Source organism: Typha latifolia, chromosome 15 (genome assembly GCF_019914945.1).
Source record: "Typha latifolia isolate L0001 chromosome 15, TyphaL0001v2, whole genome shotgun sequence".
NCBI classification, from domain to species: domain Eukaryota; kingdom Viridiplantae; phylum Streptophyta; class Magnoliopsida; order Poales; family Typhaceae; genus Typha; species Typha latifolia.
Genome location: NC_133100.1, coordinates 8,834,273 through 8,858,695, shown reverse-complemented (window position 1 = coordinate 8,858,695; position 24,423 = coordinate 8,834,273). Strand labels below are relative to the sequence as shown.

The 24,423-nt window shown below is 37.0% G+C and overlaps 4 protein-coding genes across 20 annotated transcripts; 1 reads left to right on the top strand and 3 right to left on the bottom strand.

Moving 5' to 3' along the window:
- Nucleotides 1-554: 554 nt before the first annotated feature.
- LOC140802294 (uncharacterized) lies at nt 555-4,234 on the bottom strand. The gene is made up of 8 exons (XM_073157773.1): nt 4,093-4,234; nt 3,925-4,027; nt 3,739-3,843; nt 3,484-3,569; nt 3,042-3,283; nt 2,461-2,650; nt 1,799-1,982; nt 555-1,202 (listed from the first exon to the last, which is right to left on the bottom strand). The coding sequence occupies exons 1-8, from the start codon at nt 4,143-4,145 to the stop codon at nt 897-899; spliced, it is 1,269 nt and encodes a 422-aa protein (XP_073013874.1). The 5' UTR covers nt 4,146-4,234; the 3' UTR covers nt 555-896.
- A 422-nt stretch (nt 4,235-4,656) lies between these two features.
- On the top strand, nt 4,657-12,160 carry LOC140802300 (uncharacterized). 2 transcript variants are annotated; one of them, XM_073157778.1, is made up of 4 exons: nt 4,657-4,814; nt 5,507-5,688; nt 10,977-11,655; nt 11,950-12,160. In XM_073157778.1, exons 2-3 carry the CDS (start codon nt 5,527-5,529, stop codon nt 11,142-11,144), a joined length of 330 nt encoding a protein of 109 aa, XP_073013879.1. In that variant the 5' UTR covers nt 4,657-4,814; nt 5,507-5,526; the 3' UTR covers nt 11,145-11,655; nt 11,950-12,160. The 2 variants fall into 2 exon arrangements, with proteins under 2 accessions (XP_073013879.1, XP_073013878.1); XM_073157777.1 differs by having other exon boundaries at nt 4,663-4,850.
- Nucleotides 12,161-13,863: 1,703 nt separating this feature from the next.
- On the bottom strand, nt 13,864-19,515 carry LOC140802292 (uncharacterized). 16 transcript variants are annotated; one of them, XR_012111623.1, is made up of 6 exons: nt 19,317-19,514; nt 19,139-19,212; nt 16,879-18,911; nt 15,757-16,097; nt 14,792-15,474; nt 13,864-14,646 (listed from the first exon to the last, which is right to left on the bottom strand). XR_012111623.1 is itself a non-coding variant. In XM_073157765.1 (4 exons), the coding sequence occupies exon 3, from the start codon at nt 18,909-18,911 to the stop codon at nt 16,884-16,886; it is 2,028 nt and encodes a 675-aa protein (XP_073013866.1). In that variant the 5' UTR covers nt 19,139-19,212; nt 19,317-19,514; the 3' UTR covers nt 13,864-16,097; nt 16,879-16,883. The 16 variants fall into 16 exon arrangements, 6 of the variants coding, with proteins under 6 accessions (XP_073013866.1, XP_073013867.1, XP_073013868.1 ...); XR_012111628.1 differs by having other exon boundaries at nt 13,864-14,928; nt 15,009-15,474; XR_012111624.1 differs by having other exon boundaries at nt 13,864-15,474; nt 15,757-15,886; nt 16,018-16,097.
- A 353-nt stretch (nt 19,516-19,868) lies between these two features.
- On the bottom strand, nt 19,869-24,423 carry LOC140802293 (mitochondrial-processing peptidase subunit alpha-like). Its single transcript, XM_073157772.1, has 13 exons — nt 24,237-24,423; nt 23,522-23,773; nt 22,585-22,881; nt 22,336-22,503; nt 21,828-21,995; nt 21,656-21,736; nt 21,435-21,501; nt 21,135-21,232; nt 20,767-20,839; nt 20,597-20,667; nt 20,467-20,516; nt 20,265-20,377; nt 19,869-20,173 (listed from the first exon to the last, which is right to left on the bottom strand). The coding sequence occupies exons 1-13, from the start codon at nt 24,267-24,269 to the stop codon at nt 20,124-20,126; spliced, it is 1,521 nt and encodes a 506-aa protein (XP_073013873.1). The 5' UTR covers nt 24,270-24,423; the 3' UTR covers nt 19,869-20,123.

Sequence of the window (24,423 nt, the reverse complement as noted above, 5' to 3'; positions counted from 1 at the left end):
AGAGATAGAGAATTATATTTAAATTAAAGTTTATCTCCAAAAAAATTAAATTTAAATTATTTAATATTAAATGATATCTCCTATAATTAAAGCATAATTATATTTAAGAGATAAATCTTAACGAAAAAAAGAGCGTGTAGAGCGTTTCTTCTATATTGTAAATTTAATTATTTATCAGTTTGATGAAGATCTAACGATTAAAGATCTTCAAAAGTATGTTTGATGAAGATCTAACGATTAAAGATCTTCAAAAGTATAACAGAAAACTGAGAAGTTAAGCACACGTAATTAAATCTTTTTGACTAATATACTCTTTTTTTTTACGTAATATAATTTTAGAACCAATACCGGACTATTATAGTCGTTGGATTAAAATTATAATTTTTAAAGAGGCATTAAAGTATTTGTTTTATTATATATGTTCCAAGATTTAGATGTCCTCGGATCTCTGAAGGACTGACCATTTGTTCATCCTATCTAAACTACTGTTGAATGATCAAAATTTTCTTTTTACAAAAAAGGAAAAGGTGATGAATAAAAAATAAAGAAAAGGCTACATACAAATGATAATTTCATTCACTTGTTGATCCCTTGTAATTCAACTAGAAAGACCCAAATCTATCTATACATATAACAGCAGATAAAAGATTGGTTTAACAGGAGGGAGGAAAAAGACAACATATACAATGGTATGAAAGAAACATGCCAGCTAAGCAGCAAGGAGAAAATGATATATCTGAGCATTTGCAACTAAATATTACCGGTATAAAACACTCAATTAGGACCTGCCATCTACCCAATTCAAGAATCTGATATATACCAAGATCACAAGCCAATTAAATGACCAAATCTAGTGGGCATGAATAGGACCTGCAAATTTTGATCTCGTAATGAATTCAGTCGCTGGAATTTGCCAGGCCAACCATCTTCAGCATGTTGCGATCCTCCTTAAATCTCTCAAGAACCGACCCATTGACAATCTCTGGCTTCTCATTCTGCAAACCTGTCACTTGAACTCCCCAACATTCGATAACTTCTGGCTTTATCTTGTAAGACTTGGATAGGCAAGGGCTGTTGAATGTAGTGCAGCTAAATGTGTGCCCCTGATCGAAATTTGCAGAGAGAAAAAGACCAAAATGATTTGGCTGTCCTCCAAAGCCGACGCCATTAGGAATGCTATCTGAGCTGAAATTCATGGCACACTACCACCATAAAAGAAACAAATGTCAGAAGATGGTTATCTACTAAAGAAAAAGAAAAAGAAAAAGAAAAAGAAAAGAGCCAGCACAAGAAAATGTAATTGATCATCCTTGGAACCGAATATGCAAGAGACTAAAACATGTAATGCAAGGACAAACAGGATATATGATTTTATGAACTATTCGGTAAGCATGATTAAGAGTAATGTAAAACTGAAGTCTTTTGCAGGATGAGCAGCTGATATGTAAACCACAGATAATAGATATGCCTAGACACAACAATATCAAAGATAGAGAAGGTAATAATACGCACAAGCTAGAAAACATTACCTCCCCAAGTTCAATTAGAAGGTAATAATAAGTACAATAAGGGAAAAGTTTGGACACTATCTTAATTCGTGTCTTAAATTTTTTTTTTGTTGCAGGATCTAAGTTAACAATCCTCTGAACAAGCACAAACTATGGCATAACAAGATGCAAATAGCAGTTCGTTTAGAAAATAGGATCTCCCTCCTCCATGATTATGAACTGGAATAGAGTCAGATATATGGTTCATTCTCAGTAGAAGGCTGGCTTAGAAGTGATATGCTGCACCATACCCATTGCAAATTGTTGTTTGCTCCAGTAGGGCGAAAAATGGATGCTTTGGGGCATAGCTGGAAGAGAAATGACCTCATATCACCATAAAAATCATTGTGCCTTTCCCACTGTTGTGATGCATAACCTCCATATATGAAACCTTCAGTATCCTTGATAATCAGTACAGTTGCTCCATCGTCACTCCTGCAAATTCAAATACTGGACCAGTAAATAGCAAATACATGATACACAGTAGTTTATCTGCTGATAGGAACAATGTCATATAAGATCTCTAATAATAAATTACAAACTTTGATACAAGATCATCGCAGAGAACCATCTAAGCACAATTACTAATTTCTAGTTTTGCAATTCTCTAGCATTTAACAGGGAAACAAAAATATATTTGAAATATAATGTATCGCCAACCTTGGAGATTCATATTAAAAATTTATGACATGGTCAGATACTTTTATTTTAAGAAATTTTCAAGTCCAACCTCCAGTGGAAATGGTCATTTGAACTACCGTTACCCCAAAAAATATATATGTTCCCAATGCTAATTTTGTGTTGTAGATCATGTTAGAAGGCTAGTTACTGTTGCACAAGAATAAGAACTAGTAACAATCTGTACAATGTAAATGATGTCTGCAAGATACATGCACTATATAGAAATACTCACGAAATATTCCCAAAGAAGGTGTTGAAACTTAGACCATTTAGTGCACTATGATACAGGAGCTTCCACTCTCTGACTTCATGTTGAGAAAGTGCTCCTCCGATATGCCAAGCATATTCCTTCCTCAAAATTTGCAAGTCAGAGTTGAAATTCTCTGGATGTTTAAGTTGCGGAACTTGAAATCCAGGTCTCCCTGTGGATGAACATAACCCAAGATACACAAAAATTAAATCACCATCAATGAGTGGCTATTTAGTATTTACTAATCAAATCAGATCCATATTTAGCACATGAAGATTACTGCAGATACTTGCTAAAATTATGTGAAACAATTCCAAGACTTGTTTAATGTATTTTCATTACCTAACGGTAAGTCCAAATAGGTAAAAAAATTAGTATGACGTGCACCATGTAATCCTGATCCCAGGGCCAAAATAATTGTGATACAAAATTCTGTTGTTGTTTATGCATATTATTTTCCCATCATACCATGATACCGTTCTTTAAACCTAACCGCACACTGTGATGCCCAAAATTTCAGGAAACAACACATGAATATCGTCGAGGAAATAAAATAATTCAACCTGAATCAGGTGGTATCAATAAACTTCCAAGGAAATTCCGCACAGATGGTAGAAGGTTGCACCAACTTCTAAAATCTGCTAGACTCATGCATTTTTCAGCCACTCCTTCAACTTCTTTTGAAAAGGTTGCTGCATTCAGAAATACTTGCAAAGTTTCCTGATTGGAGCTTGCTCCAGTTCCATCATCTTTGAGAGCGAAAACAGTTTCATAAATGGATTTTAAAACAGCTTCCACATCAGACCTGATAAATGATGATACTTATCGTGTTATTAGATAAATGAAGAGGAAAGATCAATGGCCACGCGTAAATTTTCTTATTTAGTACCCCTTAAGTAGACATAGTATACAAAATTTGGAAAACAGCAATTTACAACTTCCCCTAGAAAGAAAAGAGACAGATAATAACAAATATGCATCATATCAGAAGATTCAGAACCATACCTCCCTAAAAGACCATCTCCTGTAACATCGCACAATTGGTACATGAATTCCCCAATGTCTTCTCTGGTTCCTTTCTCATATGTCCCCTGACAAAAGCATACAAACAGCAAAACTAAGACAAACATCATTTTACTACAACTATTTGCACTGTTCCGAAGAATCTTAATTGACAAATAACTTCAATTAACTAATTCCACTCTACTTTCTTGCAAGAAGTAAATAAAATCACAAAGTAAAGGGGAAGGGAGTACAAACTTTGGAAATAATGAGATCCTCAAAAGTGAGCGTTCCATTATTCCGATTCTGACCAACCAATTGAAACAATCTATCGCCCAGAGGTCCATGAATCCCAAAATACGTCTACATCCGTGATCAAATCCGACATCAATCAATTGGGCATCAATTAAAGAGGGATAAAATCCTAATCGTCTTGTTCATTACCCGGAATACGGATTGGGAGATAAACTTGCCGTCGCTCTGTGATTGGGCAGCGAGAGAGACGAATAGTGATCTCAAATCCTCGAGTTCTTGCTTCGAGAAGGCCCTAATAGTTGGGGTTAACACCGAACAGAGGAGGAATAAAAGATTAAACAGAGAAGGAATAGTTACTTGCTCGCGGTGGCGAAACGCGAGTCCGAAGACGGCGATTGAGCGTTTCCCATCGTTTCCGAGTTCCTCTGCTCGTCGCAGAGGACGCAACTGTACGCCGTGATCTAATTTTGGAGCGGCGATTAATGGAGAAGTGATCAATAGTCATATCGTTTGACACGTGGTGAACTTTTAGTGCAAATCGTTCTCTAATCAATTTGTTTAATTACATTTTCTTTTTGGGACATTTATACAAGACACCCTACATTAGTTTTTTATTATTAATCCTTTCATATGAATGTTTACATCTAATTCCTGTATTTTACTTTAAGACCCTAAAAACAATCATTTTTAACCCAAAATATAGGGGTCAAATAATTAATATTCATATGGTAGGGATTGAATAAAAAATATAAGGTATTTTTTTAAAAAATATCCTTTTCTTTTTCTCTATGTCTGCAAATGGGATCCAAAAAAGTAAATCCTCTAAATTGAAGGGTGCTAATTGCAAATGACAATGTCGGTGCGGGCCGTGGCCCGTGGGCTTCGCCTTAAAGAGTTAAATAAAAAACAATCTTTGTCTCTGCCTCCATTCAAGCCAAACCTATAAAATGATGGTCCGCTATGGAGAGCTGCATAGTGCGAACTCTCCACTCCTTTCCCTTGCAGCGTGAACCCCTAATGTTCGATTCAAGATCGAGGAGGGGGGAAGAGACCACAAGATCCTTCGAATCCGATGTCTCGTGAGTCATCTATGCGATTTCCCCCGAATTCTTACGGTAATTTTGGTTCAGTAATCGTCTTTTTGTCGCGATATCTGCTGGTTTAGGATCCTTTCGAATTTTCGACAAGTGTATTAGTTTGATGCATAAGAGTTGTGGATATAATGTATAATTGAGTCGATCGAGGGTTTCGGTGGTTCTGTGGTAGTTTGATGCCGCGATTTTTGCTGATTAGGCTTCTTTGAAGTTCTTGCTAGGGTTTAGTTGTTTGAAGTTTAATATTGTTGGATTTGGTGGCAGATGAGTTGATTCCAAGAGATGGATGCTAATTGAAGATATGGACGTTCTTGCTTTCCTTTGAAGAAAATACATCGTATCCGATCTATCTTGCTAGGAGTAGGATGTATGCAATTGTTTCATCCTGGCCATGTTCATATATCCAGATACAACCACCTAAATAGGATATTGAGACAGGAAATTAATGGGGAAAGTTATGATAGTTTGTGCTTATTTGCATCTTTTCCGATATTCAGGAACGTCAGCAATTATTTTGCTTACTATCGTGTTCATTATAATTTTTATCCTGGTGTTTGTGTATGTTTCTTTTGCTATTTATGTTGCCCCTAGAGATGATTGCCTGAGTTACTATTTTATGAACTATAACTTAATTCCTGTTGAATTTTGGTAATTCTTATTGACAACTTTATTTCCAGGTCCTGTATAATTAATCACAATGATGTCGAGGCCTGTGATGCTTCTTTTTCTATTGGTGATACTTATAGTCACATCGCAGTTTGAATGGAAGCAAGAACTTGTGAACGAATTGGAAATGAATCCGGGAATTCCTCAAAAACAGCAGTACATTTCAAATAGAGAAGAAGTTGTTAAAGAAAAGGTAAGCCCCCAACATCTCAGTAAAGATCTTAATCTTTGATTTATCTTTTGATTCTAAATCATGAAAAGAAAATGATCTTCTTGGTCTTTTAGTGTTTCTCCTGTAGATAATTATATAAGAAGATTGAAAACTATCTATGAGTTAAAATATTTTTTGTTTTCTTTAATTCTTGTTTCTACAGTTCTACCTGAATATCTTTCTCCTTGTGCATCCGTTGGACATTTTCTGTGTTCATTTCATGTTCTTAATCTTTTTTATATCATTCTTAAAGGAGGTGATGTTATTTTCGTGATCAGAAGAATTCTTTATCCGTTATGTATATAATGACTCACCTCCTGAATGATGTTTAATTTATCAGGTATATTGCTCCTAAACATCTGAACGCATTAGATTGCAGCTTACATCTTCTTATGCATGATGTAAGTATGTAACCGGTGGTCTGTTGTATTGTCTAGGAGTAGAAACATGGTTAGGGTTTAGGGGTGAAAACGGTTCGGATACGGATCGGATAGTGCTCAAACCACATCCTGATCCATATTTTTTACTTCGGATACGGATACGGATATTGGACGGATAGCAAAATGCAAAACCATATCCTAACTAAACGGATACGGATATTTTTCGGATATGGATTAGATATTAAACGGATACGAATACGAATCGGATATGGATCGGATCTTAATCGGATACGAATACGAATCGAATACGAATCAAATTTTAATCGGCTACGAATACGAATCGGATACGAATCGAATCTCAATCAAATACGAACACAAACTGGATAAAAAAAATTGAATTATAATTGGATACAAATACAAAATGAATCTATTACTAGATCACCATGTCCATGTAAAAATATAAGATCACTATGTTTATGCTTAGATATAACAAAAATGAGAAAACACTAAAATTCACTACAAAGAAGATAACACTATAATTCACTATAAAAAGAGAGATAACACTACAATTCACTACAAAAGATGATAACACTACAATTCACTATAACATAAGACCACAAATTCTAAAAACATGACAAATTAGCATCTAGTGCAAAAATATAAGATTACCCTGTTCATGCTTAGATATAACACTACAATTTATTAGAAAAAGATGATAACACTATAATTCACTACAACATAAAAGCACCAATTCTAAAAACATAACAAACTAACATCTAGTGCAAAAACATAAGATTACCCCGTTCATGCTTAGATTTAACACTACAATTCACTATAAAAAAAATTGATAACACTACAATTCACTAGAATATAAGACCACAAATTTCACTACAATTTCACAATATTTCATGACATATATGCTTAGATATAACAAAAAGAGGATAACAAAAAGATGACCAACTTATTCACATAGTAATAATAACCATACTACACCAAAAGTTAAAAAATAATGCAAGTACAATAAAAAAGCCAATATTCCAAAGTGACCACCAATTCCACTACAATTTTGTGACATTTCATATTTTTCTAATCTTCAATCAAGCCAACCGAGTAGTGATACACTTTAAAGAGGATCATTCAAAAATAACTGAATGACATTAATTTAATTGTTGAACTAAAAATCCATGAATTGAAACATATCAAGTAATACCATTAATTGTTCATACAATTTCATATGCAATTCAAATTCAATTTAAGCATAAAAGATTGCATTACATTTAATCTAGTGAACATGCCATTGATTGTATGTCTGAAACTGAAACGTGCCTGGATACTTCAGATTCTTCAACATCCTTAACAATTGATGTTACTTCTCCTAATAAGAAAAAAAATATATTGAAATTAGTATTCAATACTAATTTATAAAAGTTAAGAAAATAAAACAATCAGTACCTTTTCTTGTAGATCTTATCCAATCCTGAGTGCATACTAGAGCTTCCACGGCTTCAGGATCCAATCTTCTGCAATAAGCATCTACTATTCGACCACTTGTGCTAAATGCAGATTCAGAGGCAACTGTGGCAACTGGAATTGCCAACACATCACGGGCAATTCGTGATAATATAGGATACTTTGCACCTTCTGTTTTTCACCAAGATATTATATCAAATTTAGTATTATTACGTTGCCATAGAAGTGGGCCCTCCTCAATATATAAATCCAAATCTGTCTTAGGAGATTGATGTTGAGATTTTTCAATTAAAAATTGCTCAAATCTTCTATTTCTATCCTTGTCAAACTCATCAAAAACAGCCCCACCACATTGGAAAACTTCACTTGTGCTTACATTCACATCACGATCAAAAGGACGTGAAAATTTAGATGCATATTCATCATGCAACTTCTTTATGATTTCACGAACTTTCTCAAGTTCCTTAACACCACCAAGAGAATAAATTTGAGGAAAGTAAAATTCCATAATACTCATTTTATACCGAGAATCTAGAAATGAAGCTACAGCTAATATAAGATTGCATTGCTGCCAATATTTGTCAAATTTCTCTTTCATTGATGTTGCCATAGAAAGAACAAATCCATCCAAACTTCTACACCATTCTCTAATTTGCAATTGAATATCACAAAATTCTTTGAAAAATAAGTTAGCAGTTGGATATGAAGTTCCTGAAAGCAATTCAGTTATTGTATGAAAGGTTTTCAAATATTTGCATAACATTCTAGCATTATCCCATTGCTTATTTGTTGGACATGCAACAAATTTAATTGGATCAGCACAGTGAAGCCTCTTGAATGCATTCATATAATATATAGCATCTCTAAGCATAAAAAAAATAGAAGTCCATCTTGTAGGTACATCAATAGAAAGAGCTTTATTTGTAGCTAAATTACATTCCTTTGCTCTCTTTTGAAAATCCTCCTACTGCAAGGGTGAATTTCTGAGAATTAAGATGATATGACGAATATTTTCCACTGCATCCTTTATTTTTTTCAAACCATCTTGCACAACTAAATTGATAATGTGCGTGGCACATCTGACATGAAAAAATATGCCACTACAAACAAGAGATTGTTGATCACTGAGCCGACTTACCACATCTCTAACACAAACATCATTAGCACGATCATTATCCAGAGTTAAGGAAAATAGTTTTCCATCAATATTCCATTCAATCATATTCCTTAGAAATGCTTGACACAAATTTAACCGTGTATGTCTCCCTTCTAAATGCATGAAATTTACAATTCTTTTTTGAATTCTCCAATCATCATCAATGAAATGCACTGTAACACACAAATAACCCTTGTTCTGTCTAGAAGTCCAGAGATTCATAGTAACACTCATACGACATGAAAGCGAACCAAACATATCATATACGTTCCTTTTTTGCTCAACATATAACTCTAAGATCTCTTTTCTAATAGTAATCCGTGACTTTGTTGGAAAAACAGATTGTAGAGATTTTATAAATTCAAGAAAATACTCATGTTCTACAATAGAGAAAGGGTATTCATGCATAACTATTGCTGTTAGAAGTTTTTTTTGCACTTACTTTCTCTTTATATTTGTATGACTCTAAAATTTCATCTTCTCCGACTCTTGCAAGATTAAGTAACAATCGTCCTCTTTCTCTACCATGCTTATTTTTGTAATGGTTTTTCAAGTGTGTCGTTCCCATAGAACTTTTCCCATTAAATTGCTTCTGACAAAATTTGCATACTGCTTTACACTTGCTCACTGTTTGCCCATTGATTACTTCTATCACTTCAGCTTTATCAAAGTTATCCCAGACATCTGATGTCAATTTTTTTCTCTTTGTTCTATCATCTTGAGTAACACTATTACTAGTGTCATCTTGAACTGACGCACTTGTAGATGCCATTGCAATTTTCTTTACTACATTAAAAAATTACAGATGCCATTAAAAAAATTGTCAACTACATTATCTTAGAAATAAATTTCACAAAACATGTTCCAAATATTGCAGAAAATCATAATGTAATAATTTATTCTGCTACTTCTGCTCACTATCCTTGATACGGTTGAAAATTTGAATAAATCCAGAATGTTATCACAATTAAACTCGTGTCTTGTGCATCTTCCAAGGACTAAGAGGAAAATATTATTGATAACCTGAGTATTAAGAAAAAAAGGATTCCTTTCTACTACTTAAACTAAGATATACAAAATTTTCAATCAACTAACTATACGCGACAATGGTTAGATCATGGAGAGCTACCTAATGGAGGAAAGCAAAGCGTAGACGACAGACTGATGTACTATGAATAATGAAATTGCATACTTGTATGGTATTGACAAAATGGTAAACTAGAAACAAATGTAGTACAAACCAGTGCCTATTCCAATACATATCATTCTCCAAAAATTCATAAAATACCCGCTGGTTGTCGGAGTTACCGGAGTTGATGATGGCGTCGGATGGTCGGAGTCGTCGGAGTTACCCGAGTTGATGATGATCTGAGGAGCACCGCTGGTGTCGGTGGAGAGCGTAGTTGGGTTTGGAAGGCATTACTGCCGAAGGGATCGGATCTAAATCACTCTGCGGTGTGTGACGATCCAAGCGATAGAGATCGAGGCGAAGGTACCCAGCGACGATAGTGATGATCGGAGGCGAAGGTACCTGGCGACGACACCGCTGTTGTGGGTTAGAGAGACCGAGGCGGGACGGCGGGACGGCGGGAGTCGATGTTGAGAGTGAGGAAGAGATGGGGATGGGGGTTGATGTGGTGAAGAGATGAGGGTTGATTGTTGAGGAGTTAGGGTAAGTTGGTGGGTTGGGTGTGGGTTTTATATTAACGGGTCGGATTAGTTTTTAAGGGTAGGATGTTTGTTAGTATTATGTAGTATACGAGTATTCGGATATCCGATATCCGATATCCGAATCCGTATCCGAACATATATGATATACCCGTATCTGTATTCGGATCCGGATATTTTAATAAATTGCTATCTGTATCCGTATCCGAATCCGGACCGGGTAAAATATTTGGACCCATATCCGATCCGACTCGGGTCGGTTAGCGGGTCGGATCGGATAAAATCCGATCCGTTTTCACCCCTATTAGGGTTGCTGCAAGCGTCCATGTGTATCATCCTTATGTAGTTCCACTATGGTCTAATCTTGTAACATTCGTGCTTCACATTATACCTTCAGTTTTCTGCTGATTTTTTCTTCTCTGAGAAGCTTGTTTGTTACCTTTAATTGGCTGAGTAGTCTGACTTAGCCTTTTTAATGTAACACTTGTTATCTGTTCTCCTATTTTGCAATCTGAGGAATGTAATTGCTGGAACTAGAAATTTTTTGACTTTACAGTAGTTATTGATGAAGACTTTCGACTCTTCTTTTGTTGTAGATTATTTTATCTCAGGAAAAGATCATTCAACAGCTGAATGAGTTAGTCCAGAGCCTTCAGCAACAATTGTTGCAATGCCGTGGTAGGAACAGTACAATAAACAGCTCTGCAAATTCTTTGACAGCATATATTAATGAGATTCAGCGCCAGCAAATGTTGGAAGATTGATTAGATCCTCAGCTAAGTGAAATTGCTTGGCAACCATGAACTTTTCTTCATCCAAAATATGATTCTCTCTGGTTAATCCAGGCAATCTGAAGCCAATCAGGAATTAGCATCTTACCTATTGAGGATAGTGAAACATCAAGTGTTGAACTCTGTAGTATGAATATTCGTCTCTTAGAATGACTTGCTTGTGAGAATATCACCTTTGCAAATGTATATCTCAGTTGATGTAATTGTCTTTAACATACAGAGCTTTCGGATCTCCAACGAGAGTTTGGCTTTTTGGAAGGCACTGCTAACTGCTTGACCAAATCCTTTTTTTACTATTGCTCTACTGTGATGTGCAAAACTAGTGCCAAAATACCTGTATCAATTGTATTGTTCAACAGAAAATTTATGATTTGATTGATGATGAAGGACGTGCATTATTTTTTTCAAACAATAACAGAATTTTCTGAAATTGGGATCAACAAGTCAAGTTCAATGCATGACCATGAGACCATCTGCAATGGAGGTATAATCCCTTTTTCTTTCTTTCTTTTTCGCCTTTTGGGTTATTTGGAGTTCCCTGCCGATGTCTCTTTCAAGTATTATAACTCTTTCACGATGCCTGACTTCTTGTATGCATGAAATATCTTATCAAGTTCCCTGGTTTTGCAAGTTTCTAGTTGCCTATATAAATTTTCTCATCATGTTATTCCTCAGTGTGCAATTTTTTTTTCTGGATATTGTTCATATGCTCTTAAGTTCATAGTGCAATTCTGTCATCTGTTACTCATGTCATTCTCTTCTATTCCTTATCCTGCAGTGACTAGGTACCATGAACTTAGATTGAATTTACTCAGACTCCTGCTTTATGCGAGGAGAAACAATGATTGTCTTTTATACCCCACCAGAGAGTTGGCAAAGAGAATGTACATAAGCGTGTTAGGTGATATATTTTGATCAGTGATGGTCACAGTGAAGTAATTTTATGCCGTCAGTGCTGACTGGTGATATATATTTGATCTTTTCGTTTACCTTTCCCTCATTGTGGCAGATCCCGTGTGTATTTCTTTAAAAGCTTATAGGTGATGCTCTTAAAGAAATGAGCTGTCACTGTGTCTCAGCCATTGCTATGAGGCAACTCATTATGTAAATATAAGGTTTGCTGTACCTGGGATTTCAATGTGCATTCAAAAGGCTCATAGGAAATAGAGGCGAGATCTATAGATGTGAAGGAAGGAATGAAACCTTCGCTTGCAAACAGCGTCACCTCCATAAAGGTCGAAATGAGAGGGGAGGGCTTCAATGTTCTTTTATTGGGTGATCCATTTTCTCACGACATGCCCATGAAGTAAGAAATTCGATGTAGTTTTAGTTTTTGTGAATGCTTTTGAAACCAAAAAAAAAAAATATATATATATATATATACAATCTCAGTTCTTCTCAACCTCTCAACGTAAATTGCGGCAAACTGCATTTAATGATCAAAATGATAAATTTAAGCATTTTATATTCTACTACTACACAAGCTGGAAGTTTCTACTTTCCTTACACTTCTCTGAAGAATACTTTCTACTTTAATTGTTTTTTGGATAAGATGGAGTGGTGATCCAGTAAGGAAACATGCGTGTTTCTGCTCTTGGAACATGATTTGGTTAATGCTAATACTCTTCATCGTGAAGCCAACGCTTCACCACTGACCACCTTTGAGCATGCAATGTTTAGATTTTCAAGAAGATCATCAATTAATACCCCAGGTTATGGCCAAGATGACCCATCTGTTTTATAATTCCCTGAGAGCCACGGAGTACTTTCCAACAAAGAGTTTGGTACTTTCCCATTTAATGCCATTATAAATGTATTCCTTCAAAGCTCATGAGAAAGGAGGCACCTAGTCTTCTACAATCAATGCCTAAACCTTTTTCTATTCCCTCCCACCATTAATCCTTTTGTATTCTCAATTAGGCTCCTTAGATCTCTACATGATACTGCCTCCCAATGTATAAACGATGGGCACCTGGACTTGCTCCCAATAACAATTCAATGTAAATTATTCAAGTACTCCATTAATTAACCTCATAGTACATTAAATTATCTAGTGCTAGAGTAATGAGGACAAACCTCAAGTTATATCTACTTGTATGTGTGGTTCAGCTATAAGCAATCGTGAAGGATGGTGGGAAATTTTTTTTTGAAGTACGCAATGGATTAATCTCGAATTTAATGGTAAACAGTACTTAATGAATGCTTGAGTTGCTAAAAACTCCATCCTAAGTACTATGTTTAGACTTTGTTATAAGCTCGCGTTCTTCCTTTTTGATTTCTTTTGACCCACTTAATTACCATGGCTTGTGCATGCCCATTCCCATGCACACACACTCATAGCACGATATGTTAATTAATTGTTTATTTTAGTTGAATCCTACTCCATGTCACGATATAAGACATGGAAGCAATCTCCATTTAAGTTCTTAATAGTCTAATCCATGAATTGAGAATTGTAACTCTGAACGATAACATTAAGAAATAGGAGTCAACTTTAGATATTGCTAAATCGTGTCAACTCTAATTGTGAGGTGAAATAGATTAATGAAAGAGGATTGTACTTTGTAATAGTGTCATTATTTACTACTGCCATGTTTCTTTCCCACAACGAATTCATTTCAGTGTGCCCTAGTTTGCACTCTCCTTCCACCCCCTGCATTAATTCCATTAAATCCCACCCCTAGCCACTCTCTTATATCCTAAGGCACTATAATACTTCAAATTTTCACAAGATAAGAAGAATAACAAACTAGCAATTGACCTCTCCCCCTCAGTTTTCCTACATAATGGCTATGAGAGCTCACGATCAACTCTCCAACGACCAACATTAGTCTCCCAACTTTCTGGTGATCACTTTAGCTCATCTCCACCTCTACATCCAAAGCATTGCTAATTCAATACTACATTTCCACAAAGACTTACATTACTATCCATTGAACAATTTCTATCTTTCTTGTGTGTGTATTAAGGTAGGCAAGATGAGCAGAAACAGAGGGAAGAGCCCAAAGCTGGACCTGGAGCTGAACCTCTCGCCGTCGTCGACAAGGAGTTCTTCACGAAGGACGGTGGTTGACGATGATTCTTCTTCGAGCTCGTGCATCTCGTCGGAGAACGACCAGGGCCTGAGGTGCTCCAACAGCCCAGAGGCGATGCCGATGGTCCTCGCCGGGTGCCCGCGGTGCCTCATGTATGTCATGCTCCTAGAGGAGGATCCCAAGTGCCCCAGGTGCAAGAGCTCTGTCATCCTCCACTTCCATCACGATAAAAGCAACACCAAGAAGAACCGCAAGAGCTGAAAGATAGTTCATTACGCAACGCAAATTTTACATTCTCTCACTAGTTTTCTTTTGAATCCACTCCTAATATTCTTGCTTTGCTTCCTTCTCGAGTCAGTCAGTTTCTGAAGATAATGTAATTTTCTCATCCTCCAGCTTGAATTCATGGTGTATTCTGGAGCCCATTATCTGCTTTAATTCTGAGAAATATAGAAATATATAAGTGCAGAAGAAAAGAGTAAAAATTCATACGCAGATGGCATGCGGATTAATCTTCTCTTATGGAGATACATGAAAAAAATTGCATTGAAAAAGATTGAATTCGATTATCGTTGGATATAGTACCTGTGTAACAAAGAAGATAGAAGGATCGAAGAAATTTAATGAATGAATTAATAAGACAGTTGTCCATAATGCCGTGTTACATCACACTCACATGATGAGCATCAATTTATTTCCACCACTCCTTCCCTTTACTTCTCCTGTCATAACTTTGAATAAATGCAATACAATATAATTGCCTTACTTAATGCAACGCACGTCACTGTTGCCATGGCATTACCTCTTTTCCGTTGAGCACTTTAAGCTTCCCACTGTAATCCAATTCGAAGTGTTTCCCCTCGGATTCAAGTACTCAAACCTCATTTACTAACACGCACCAAAATAAATAACAATAATAATAAGAAGAAGAACATTAATCTCCCAAACTTTGCAAATTGTTGCCGACAAAATAGAGGAAAAAGATATGGACGTATGAATAAGAAAGCATAAGTCAGTACGTCCAATGAGACACTTCGCCAAAAATATGGGAGACAAACAAAGTGTCAACCACTTCATTTAATCGCTTGTCCAAAGTAGCTCGAGCCATAGCATTCATTTCATCAAGAGCTTGAGTTGTCAATCATTAATGGTATCTGTATTCAAATAATCGAGATTCTAGGGGGAGACAAGGATGTATGGGCAACCCATTCGGATGACTGCTGAGTACCCTTGGAAACCTCTTCATTGTACGTGATGAACTTGTGTATCTGGTAAACAAATTGATGTGAGCGGAAAGGGCAATTTATTCATTTCAATATTCTTTTTGAAACAGTACTTAAATAAAAGAAAAATAAATTGTCCACAATGCATTTTAGTATATGTCCAAAAGCATGCAGTTTGAGGCATTAACTAGAAATTGAGAACATTTAATCAACGAAAGACAAAATAACCAGAAAGAAATGTGGAGCTGGCATGCCCTGGCAAATGATGATGATAATATAAACCCAATAACAATAAAAAGCATATATCTGATCAGAAGAAAAGTATACCTTGACCTTCATCACCAGATCCCATCTATACCTCTGTTTTCCAGATGCCTGCTATCACAAGGCGCCACCTATCACGTAACCACAGCTGGAAGGTCTCAAGATGAGCATGCATGATTAGTCCTAATTTTCCCTTGAATGAGATAGTAATCATTCAGTATTGGAGAATCATCAACAATAATGTGAGACGATTAAGCTCAATAAACATCATAGCACCATGGGAGACCTTTTTTTACATAGAATAGTGGACAGACAGAAAATCACCTAAGAAGCAGCAACGGGATGGATGAATCCAATCATCAGCAAGGAACAACGGCAAACCTGTGACTAGCACTTAGATAGTACTATAGGATTCCACAAGACCAATAATGGTGAAAAGTTAGATACTAAGCAGCACAAAGGAATCAAAGTGAGTTGTAAGCACCAAAGATTGAGATATCTGCTTATGCAGCTCTTTCCAACATGCTATGCCTACTGAATGTGGATACACAGTATACATGGAACACATCGCTGCATTCTTTTGTTGTCACTGTTAATCAATCTCACTTTGACAGTAAGATATTTGTTTTCCTGGTCATAGATCAGATGAGAGCTACAGAAAGAACTCGATGGTCTCTAAGAACTGGTAAAGCCGTAATATGGCCAAGATGTCAGTACCTGGTCAATATTGATACCTCACAACAAGCATTCAAAACTAACTCAATAAGAACTCAGAAATAAAAGGAAGACTCATAGGTAACTGCAAGCATCATAGATGACAGGAGGAGAGATGAACATCACACAGAAGTACAATGAAGGAGAAAATACAGAGTGAAGTACCAATACAACCATAGCGAGATAAAAGGAATGCACAACACCACAATAGAAAATCAACTTCACCAACAGTATAGAGTTTCCCACAATTATAGCAATATAATGAACATCTGAACAGTGTATAGTCTTGACAACTGACTGAATGTGCTACAGATGTTTACTCAGGTCATCATAGCAAACAAAAGAACTACAAGCCACTTCATGTGATCATAGATGATATATAGAATGTCCAGAAAAAATAATGCATGTGACTTTCAATTTTCAAAAGTACCTAGACGACCATGGCTAAAGAAAATGAGAGGCAGCACTAACCCTAATCATGTAGAACTTTGGTGGCATTCATTCCAACCGCTGCTGCTTCTAATATACTTATCCACGATACCAAACTCCCTGTTCTGCTCAAGTCGTCTAGCATAATTCTCTGTAGAAATTGGACCCTTCTTTAGTCGCCGGTAGTAAATTAGCTGCCATGGCCATAGGCGAGCAGCACCAAAGTACTCCTCTACGGGTATGTCCAGCTGCCCCTCCTTTGGTGTTGTCAGTCCATAGTGCTTGAGAGCCGAGACCATTTCCTCACTAGTTATGCATAAAGAATTGCTTCCCTCACATTTAACAGAAGCATCTCTCTTTGGAACCTTTGATGGCATTATCTGCTGGCTGCCCATCTGACTGTGATGCTCACTGCCCAAGCAGCCATCTTTTAGCATATCTCCACATGAATTACCTAGGCTGTATCTAATCCCACAAGTAGAACATTGTGCACCTCGGTCATCATCTACAGGTTGTTCTCCATTAATTTCAGTATCCACCTTGAATGGAGGGATTGTAGGGTCACCTTCCAACATCACATATGTACCTGTCAGTTTTGTGTCCTCCAATTGCTTTTGCTTGGAGCTTGTCTCCAAATTATTCTCCGAAGAGCCATTCGAGCAAACATCTATTTGCTTGTTCTTTGAAAAAGGCGTTGACTTATGTTCCAAAGATACAGATAAAGACAGAGATCTAGGAAGGCTGGACTTTGACCTTGATCTAGACCTAGATCTTGAATTGACAGACTTAGAGTAGGATGGTGTAGAAGAAGACCTTGAACTAGAGGATGCTGAGCGAGAACGAGACTGAGAACGTGAGAACGCTAATCTTGAGTGTGATCCAAAGCTTGTACCAGAACGAGACCTCTTGGATTGTGAATGTGACTGTGAGCTAGTTGTAGAAGAATCAGAAGAATGAGATTTCCTTTTTCTACTTCTCTTGGGTGATTTCTTTCGGGTTTCTTTTCCAACTCTACTACTCATGTTTCTTTGAGAATATCCTCTGAACTTGGCCTGTTGCTTTCCTTTACTTTCTGGAGAAATCTCACTTTCCCTGGGCACCCTTGTTGCTTTATCAGGATAAAATTCCTTCCTATCACTTGTGTGGAGCCGACTTGGTATGTGAGAATTTCTATAGGAATCAGACTTTCCCCATAAATTTGGTTTAAACCTCTTTAGCCTCATGTTCCCTTTATCTCTGAAATTTGTCTCATCCCTCCTCTTCATAAACTTGAACTTTTCCCGATGAGCACCCCCTCGAGGGCATCTCCGCATTATGTGACCGGCTTGTCCACAATTATAGCAGGTTTGCTGTGGTTTTGGCATATCGATGTTCCTACCAATGTGTTCAGTGGACTTCTCTCTTCGCCTCTTTTCCTGAGAATTGCCCTGATCAGAAGAATCATAAGAACCAGCCTTTTGAAAATTTTCATTTTCATCTCTTCTGTTGTAACCATGGTAAGGTTCATAGCAGTCAAACTCATCACCATTCTCCAATCCATTGCCAGCCAATGTGTCATTACCAGGTTCATCCCATCGATCATTTTCCACTGGAGTGGGATCGTGTATACCTTGCTGATCCACGATCATTTCTTTCATATTTTCACTTTTGTTCTCCCCGGCATTGACAACATTCCCATCCATCTCATCTATCTCTCTATCAACTGCATCATTGGAATGGCGCCCTCCATGATCATTCCTAGGAAACTCTTTTCCATCACGGGGACCGCTGATCCCAACACCATCATCCCCATCTCTGAAATTTCTTCTGCAATAGGGTTCATAAAACCTCGAGCTCTTTGCGGATCTTTGAAAAGGCTTAGGCTGTCTGTTTGACCAATTAATAGATATCTGCTCCCCGCAAATGATTTTGCCTCGTAGTGCCCGTAGGGCTCTCTCGGCATTTGCAGTAAGTTCATAGACTACAAATCCATATCCATCTTTCAGCTGTACACTACAACGTCCAAACCTCCGAAAATTCCGTTCAAGTTCTTCTCTACGAATGCGCGGAGAAAGGTGACCAATATACAACGACATCTGCTGTAGTTAAAGACAAAATTCTAGTTGAATACACATACAAACTTAGAAGGCAAAGACATGAACAATGCACTGAGTAGTATAAAATAAAATTAAAAAAAAAAAATCTATGAATAGATATGCATAAGAAAAAGAAACAATCAACATTAACACATGGGACCGAAGAACAAATATATCTCGCGACCTAAAAAAATTGCATTTCCCAACACAATAGAATCGAAGCTCACCGCCTCAAGTGGAATCCGCTGCTTGGGAGACGAATTCAGACGCAGAACATTCGCCAACTATCGCATACCCTAATCTGCACCCAAAGAAACCGAAAGAAAATGAGGAAAAATAGAGAAAAAAAAATGCAGAGTGGGACGCATACTTTGATTTAGAAAGACGAATAGATCCGGTAAAAACCTTTCCAAAACCCTAGATTAGTCGAATCCTCTCCCTCGCTCTTGCTCTTTTCCTTGCTTTCCGAGAAGGAAAGAAAAAATAGTGTGGCTTGATACGGTTCTAGAATATACAAGTGTGCGTCAGACTATCGGCTGATCCTGACCGTCCGATCGGGAGATCGTGCCACAAGTGGCACTATACGAAATGTCGGAGTCTAGGCTGCACACTGTAACTTGCTCGAATTGCTCGTGAATAGTTGTTGCGAAGGGAATAAGAATAGGTATCTTGGTGCTTGGATGTGGAACTGATAGAAGAAGTTGAATTGACACGATTTACGAGAATTCTTTCTATCTTGTTTACCTGTTTGAAAATTGGATGAGTTTAATATATATACCATTAAGTGGTGGCCTTGTATGGATCAGTGGTCGTTAACATGGCAGAAGTTGAACAAGATCAAGATTTGGGACATAAACATCCATGTCACGCTGAATAGAATTTATAACTCTTTTTATATAGAGTAGTTTACTGCTCTATAGATTGCCACCTCGGCCTAAAAAATAAAACTCAGATATCTGATCGAGGTCTGGAACTTCTGTACCTCATTGGATTTGAATGTTGGAATTCAGAAATGGACATTGAAACCGATGAAAAGATGATCATCTAATTACTGTGCCACATCCAAGATGATTTCTTGTAAGCATTCACATCGTTTTGCGCAGATGTTATGCTTGGAAATGCACATAGAAACCAATGAAAGATGATCATCTAATTACTGGACACATCCGAGAAATTTTCTTGTAAGAATTCTGCATTGTTTTTGCGCCCGTGCTATGCTTGGAAATGCCGGCTAACAGAAACGTGTGAAGGAACTGAATCAACTGCAGAAAGTGCAAAATTTCGTTATTGGGTGTTTACAGAAACTCAAATACTCCATATAACGATGAGAAAAGAAGAAGAGAAAAAGCTAACCATCTCCCAAGCATGCCATTGTGAGAGGTGAAGATAAAATCTTTTGTGCCATCATTGTAAGATCGTCGCCGGTCAGTTCATCTATACACTGTAGAAAATGTTCTACTGGCTTCCTGTAAAACATTTTAATAAAAATAACCATGAAGACCGAATAATGGGGTTCTTCCAAAGAATATACAGTATCTAACTAAGAGTCCATTACCGGCATCCATAAGTCAAAATTTGCCTCCCTATGTCCTCTGTAACAATTGCCTGTTAAGAAAAGAAGAGAAAAAAAAAATCACATAAACCATAGAGACATATAAGTTTAAGGAGATGAAGTAATTACTTACTCTGGATTCCAGGTTCATCAGAACAGCTGATTTTGTAGAATTCTTAGCTCGATTAAGTTCGAGTTCAGTCACTGAATATCATGTATAGAATCAGATATTTTGCGTCAGTAAGTCTAGCTTTTACCAACTAAAAGGCAACTTTGAAAAGGAAAAAGAAAAAGAACTGCTACCTTGGCCAGGGGTCGCAACTGTTGTCAATTCATTAGCTGCAACATCAACCGCTTTTGTTACAAAGTCTGATCCCTGCGTTGGTTCAAAGATACTTAACCAAACCACCTAGTAAGAGCCTCCATCTAAAGCAATCCTTAAGCAATATCCACACACATGTTATTGGAACTCAAAAGATTATAAATGAGTCCATGGATACTTTGAAAAAAAAAATTCTCTCCTAAATATTTGCTATATGCAAATTTTGTACTAAGTCGAGAAAGTTTTGACCAAGTTACCAAGGCATCCTTCCTAAAGGATAAATGCAACTGAGTGGAGTTCCACTGTTGGCAGATAGAATATAGAAGGAAACTCTAGACAGAGAGCTCACCGTAGTTAAATGGATTCCAAAGAGGCCAGTGTCATTGTATATGCTACTAAATGCTGAAAAAGATTGTACTTGCTGGTACTTATTTAGGACACGAAGATCTGCACATCAGTAAAGGTGCTCTTTAGTTCTCATTTCAATAAGTAAGCTTTGCTCCACAGACAAAGGGCAATTTGATTAGTGTGAGAGGAACAGGATTACAACGGGAGAAAAAATAATCACATGTAAAATGATGCAAAGAATATGAGGAGAATGAGAAGGATCATTGAAGTGTATAAAGAGATTATCACATTAGCCACTCACAAAGCCGAGAATGCATCCCCTTCCCAGGACCGCCAGAAGAGAATGAACCGCCACCACCCATCAAAGTCTGTTAAAGAATAATAACTATGCTTCAACGTAACATTCTAAAAATTTTAAGGAAAAAAGGTACAAAAATTGATGTACAAAAAAATAAATCTATGAATATTTTATATGGTGCCAAGAGATATCTTTTGTTTCGTCAATGCAGATGACTGTAATACCTGCAGAACAGTCAAGACTGTTGCATCTTTCTCTTGATGCCAGCCCCCTGGAACTTCAAAAGCTAGTGCCACATGAGTCATCTATACAGCAGAAACATAGCAGACAGGCTGAGTTGTTAGAGAAAGAAAAGGGAAAACAGAATGATCTCAGAATTGAATATTGTTCTATCACCTCTGATTCCGCTTTATGTCTGAAATCTCCACCAGCATATGTGGACTTTGGCACCTCCACATGGTGTCCTCTATGTAAGTCAGACAGAAGAGGTTCTGCAATATCTAGCAAGTATTGATGATCCACACCTGATGCTGCCAAAACGATGCGATCAGCAGTATAATTTTCCTGTAATATTAAAAACCTCGGTGAAATGTGTGGACAGCATCATTATTGCACATCATAATGCAAACAAAGTCTGCAAAGAATAATAACATATAACTGATGTTATAAAAAGCATCTGCTCGATGTAAGTGGTAAGGGACCATCATAGAACACTATGTGGGTGTGGGTGCAGTTCTAAACAGTGACTTCATATGAATAAGCGGACACATATGGTAGCACATATACCCGTACTTTAGAGACATACAACTTCCATTTAATATTCATGTCTGCTTTTACCGCTGCCATTTGACAAACCAGTAGTATTATGAAGTAAAAAGCCTCAAAATAGATAGAAGAACCTTACGAAATAGAATTTCTCAATAATGGATCCATTAAGTCCTTCCAAAGCTGTCTCAGGAGCCAGCAATGACTTTCCAAGGGCACCAGAATAACCAGAAAGGTGAAGTGACTCAAGAAGAAACTTTTGAGGGTCCTTTGTGATTTCTCTGACTTCCTCTTTAACTATAGCCAGCTGAAAAATCACATAATCATTTAAAGGAAGAAAGAATTATTAGAAGAAAATATGAAAAGGCAAGTCAACAAATGCACTCGCCTGTTCTTCAACCTCGCTTTGAAGAAATATAGGGTTCCTAATGCAGTCAACAAGTAATTCAACAGCATGTGGCAGGTAGGCCTTCAGTGTATCATAATTATATCCCATCTGTTCTCTGGAGGCAGATGCACCCACATTTCCTCCGGTTGCCTCGACATCGCGTACAATTTGCAAATGACTACGATTTTTTGTTGCTTTAAAGGCCAGTCTTTCAAGAAGATGGGTAACTCCAGTAGATTCCTCCCTTTCATATATAGAACCAGAATCGACAAATATTCCTATACAAGCAGCAGGCCCCTGTAATAATATAAACTTAGGAATCGATGTTGCAGGACTTAAACAAATCCATGTATACAAATAATAAGCCTTCAAGTAATGGAAGCGTAAAAATATATATATAAACATAATAAATATATATGTGTTATATGTAGCCCACTGTACTAAATGAAGGGTTATTTTAGTGAATCTTCATATGAATTGGTTGACCATAAGCAATCATGCAAATTGATACATCCTTTCATCTGTTACGTGACCATAACAAAGGGTGATATTGTTATACCATGATTTCGGACAAGCAGAAAGATTCCAATAATCTAACTTAACTGAGCCACATCTAGTGAGGAGATTTGCACTTTTCTGTTTATTTTACAGGTTGAATCAAGAAATCTTGAGTAAGGTATTCCACTACCGAAATGGATTAAACAAAATATTAATGATTCTACCTCCTTTAACCATTTTGTATCTACTGTTAGAATGATCCGAAAGACCTAAAACTTAAATGAATGAACCAACAGCTAATATAGGTACATAGAAATCAATGGCTCAGTTAAATGAATAAATCCACTCACTGTTTTGTGTAAGAGTCAAAGGGATCAAATTGGACATAATAAAGAAAAGTAAAGTTTTTAAAAAGTAACAAAACGGTGTACAAGCATACCAGGACATCCTCTGAAGCAATCTTTATACCATTTGGAAGCGTGGTGATTTTTGTGGGATTTCTTTCCTGATAATCTGAGAGGCCTTGCGGAAGCTTGAGCTCGTGTAAAGGATGTACAAGAGGAGGGAAACGCTTCGCGTAGCTCCCTCTAGACCAGGAAAGAGATTCGTGCGACAGATATCTAGCCGCGAGATAATGATCCTGCACATTCATCCTGAAGGACTTTTTCTGATTATTTCCATTCTCCAGGAACTGCAACAAAGATAACATTTGAAAAACCGTCAGGCTTAAACATATGACAGATTGCAAGTTATCAATGAGTTCACGCCTTACAACCAGAAAAAAATAAAAGTAACTCAAAATTAGGCATTGTGTATCCCATTTAAATGTTATAACCAAAAAAATTACGCTATTCTTGCTTCAAAAATTAGAATCTTTCACCACTTCAAACTTCCAGCATCTGCTTCTACTTTTCTCAATTTTTTTAGCAAACACCCCGACTCCCTTATCAGGGTTACTAAACTAAAACATTCTAGCATTTGCTTCTAATTCCATGGAACATGTATTTATGGTACCACAAAACTCACCTTTTAATCCAAAATCCGAGCAATTAATTGAGCACAAAAGCTAAGCCAAACAAAAATTACAAATAAAACCAGCTACTGGAAGACATGATCCAAATAGAAGAAGAAGAAGAAGAAGAAGAAGAGCAAACCTTTCGTAGTACTCGATTCGATAACCGAAACATCTTTCTGAAACCCTTAACTGAACCTTTGGATCCTTTTGGGATATTTTTAGCACCCGCCTTCTTCAGAGAAGTGGAGTGCGGCGGCTGCGGAGGGGGAGGCGGAGGCGGAGGCTGCTTCGTATGAATATAGTTGCGGGTCGGATGCCAGTTGATC

Bases quoted from the DNA above. Each gene is read 5' to 3' on its own strand.
- LOC140802292 (XM_073157765.1), bottom strand. From the start codon at position 18,911: ATGTCGTTGTATATTGGTCACCTTTCTCCGCGCATTCGTAGAGAAGAA.
- LOC140802294 (XM_073157773.1), bottom strand. From the start codon at position 4,145: ATGGGAAACGCTCAATCGCCGTCTTCGGACTCGCGTTTCGCCACCGCG. The intron at 4,028-4,092 runs GTAACTATTCCT...CCCAACTATTAG, and splicing joins CGTTTCGCCACCGCGAGCAA to GGCCTTCTCGAAGCAAGAAC. The intron at 3,570-3,738 runs GTTTGTACTCCC...TGCTTTTGTCAG, and splicing joins AGGATCTCATTATTTCCAAA to GGGACATATGAGAAAGGAAC.
- LOC140802293 (XM_073157772.1), bottom strand. From the start codon at position 24,269: ATGTTTCGGTTATCGAATCGAGTACTACGAAAG. The intron at 20,840-21,134 runs GTGAGCTCTCTG...GAACCAACGCAG, and splicing joins TTGGAATCCATTTAACTACG to GGATCAGACTTTGTAACAAA. The intron at 20,174-20,264 runs GTTAGCTTTTTC...CACTTTCTGCAG, and splicing joins AATGGCATGCTTGGGAGATG to TTGATTCAGTTCCTTCACAC.
- LOC140802300 (XM_073157778.1), top strand. From the start codon at position 5,527: ATGATGTCGAGGCCTGTGATGCTTCTTTTTCTATTGGTGATACTTATA. The intron at 5,689-10,976 runs GTAAGCCCCCAA...CTTTTGTTGTAG, and splicing joins AAGAAGTTGTTAAAGAAAAG to ATTATTTTATCTCAGGAAAA.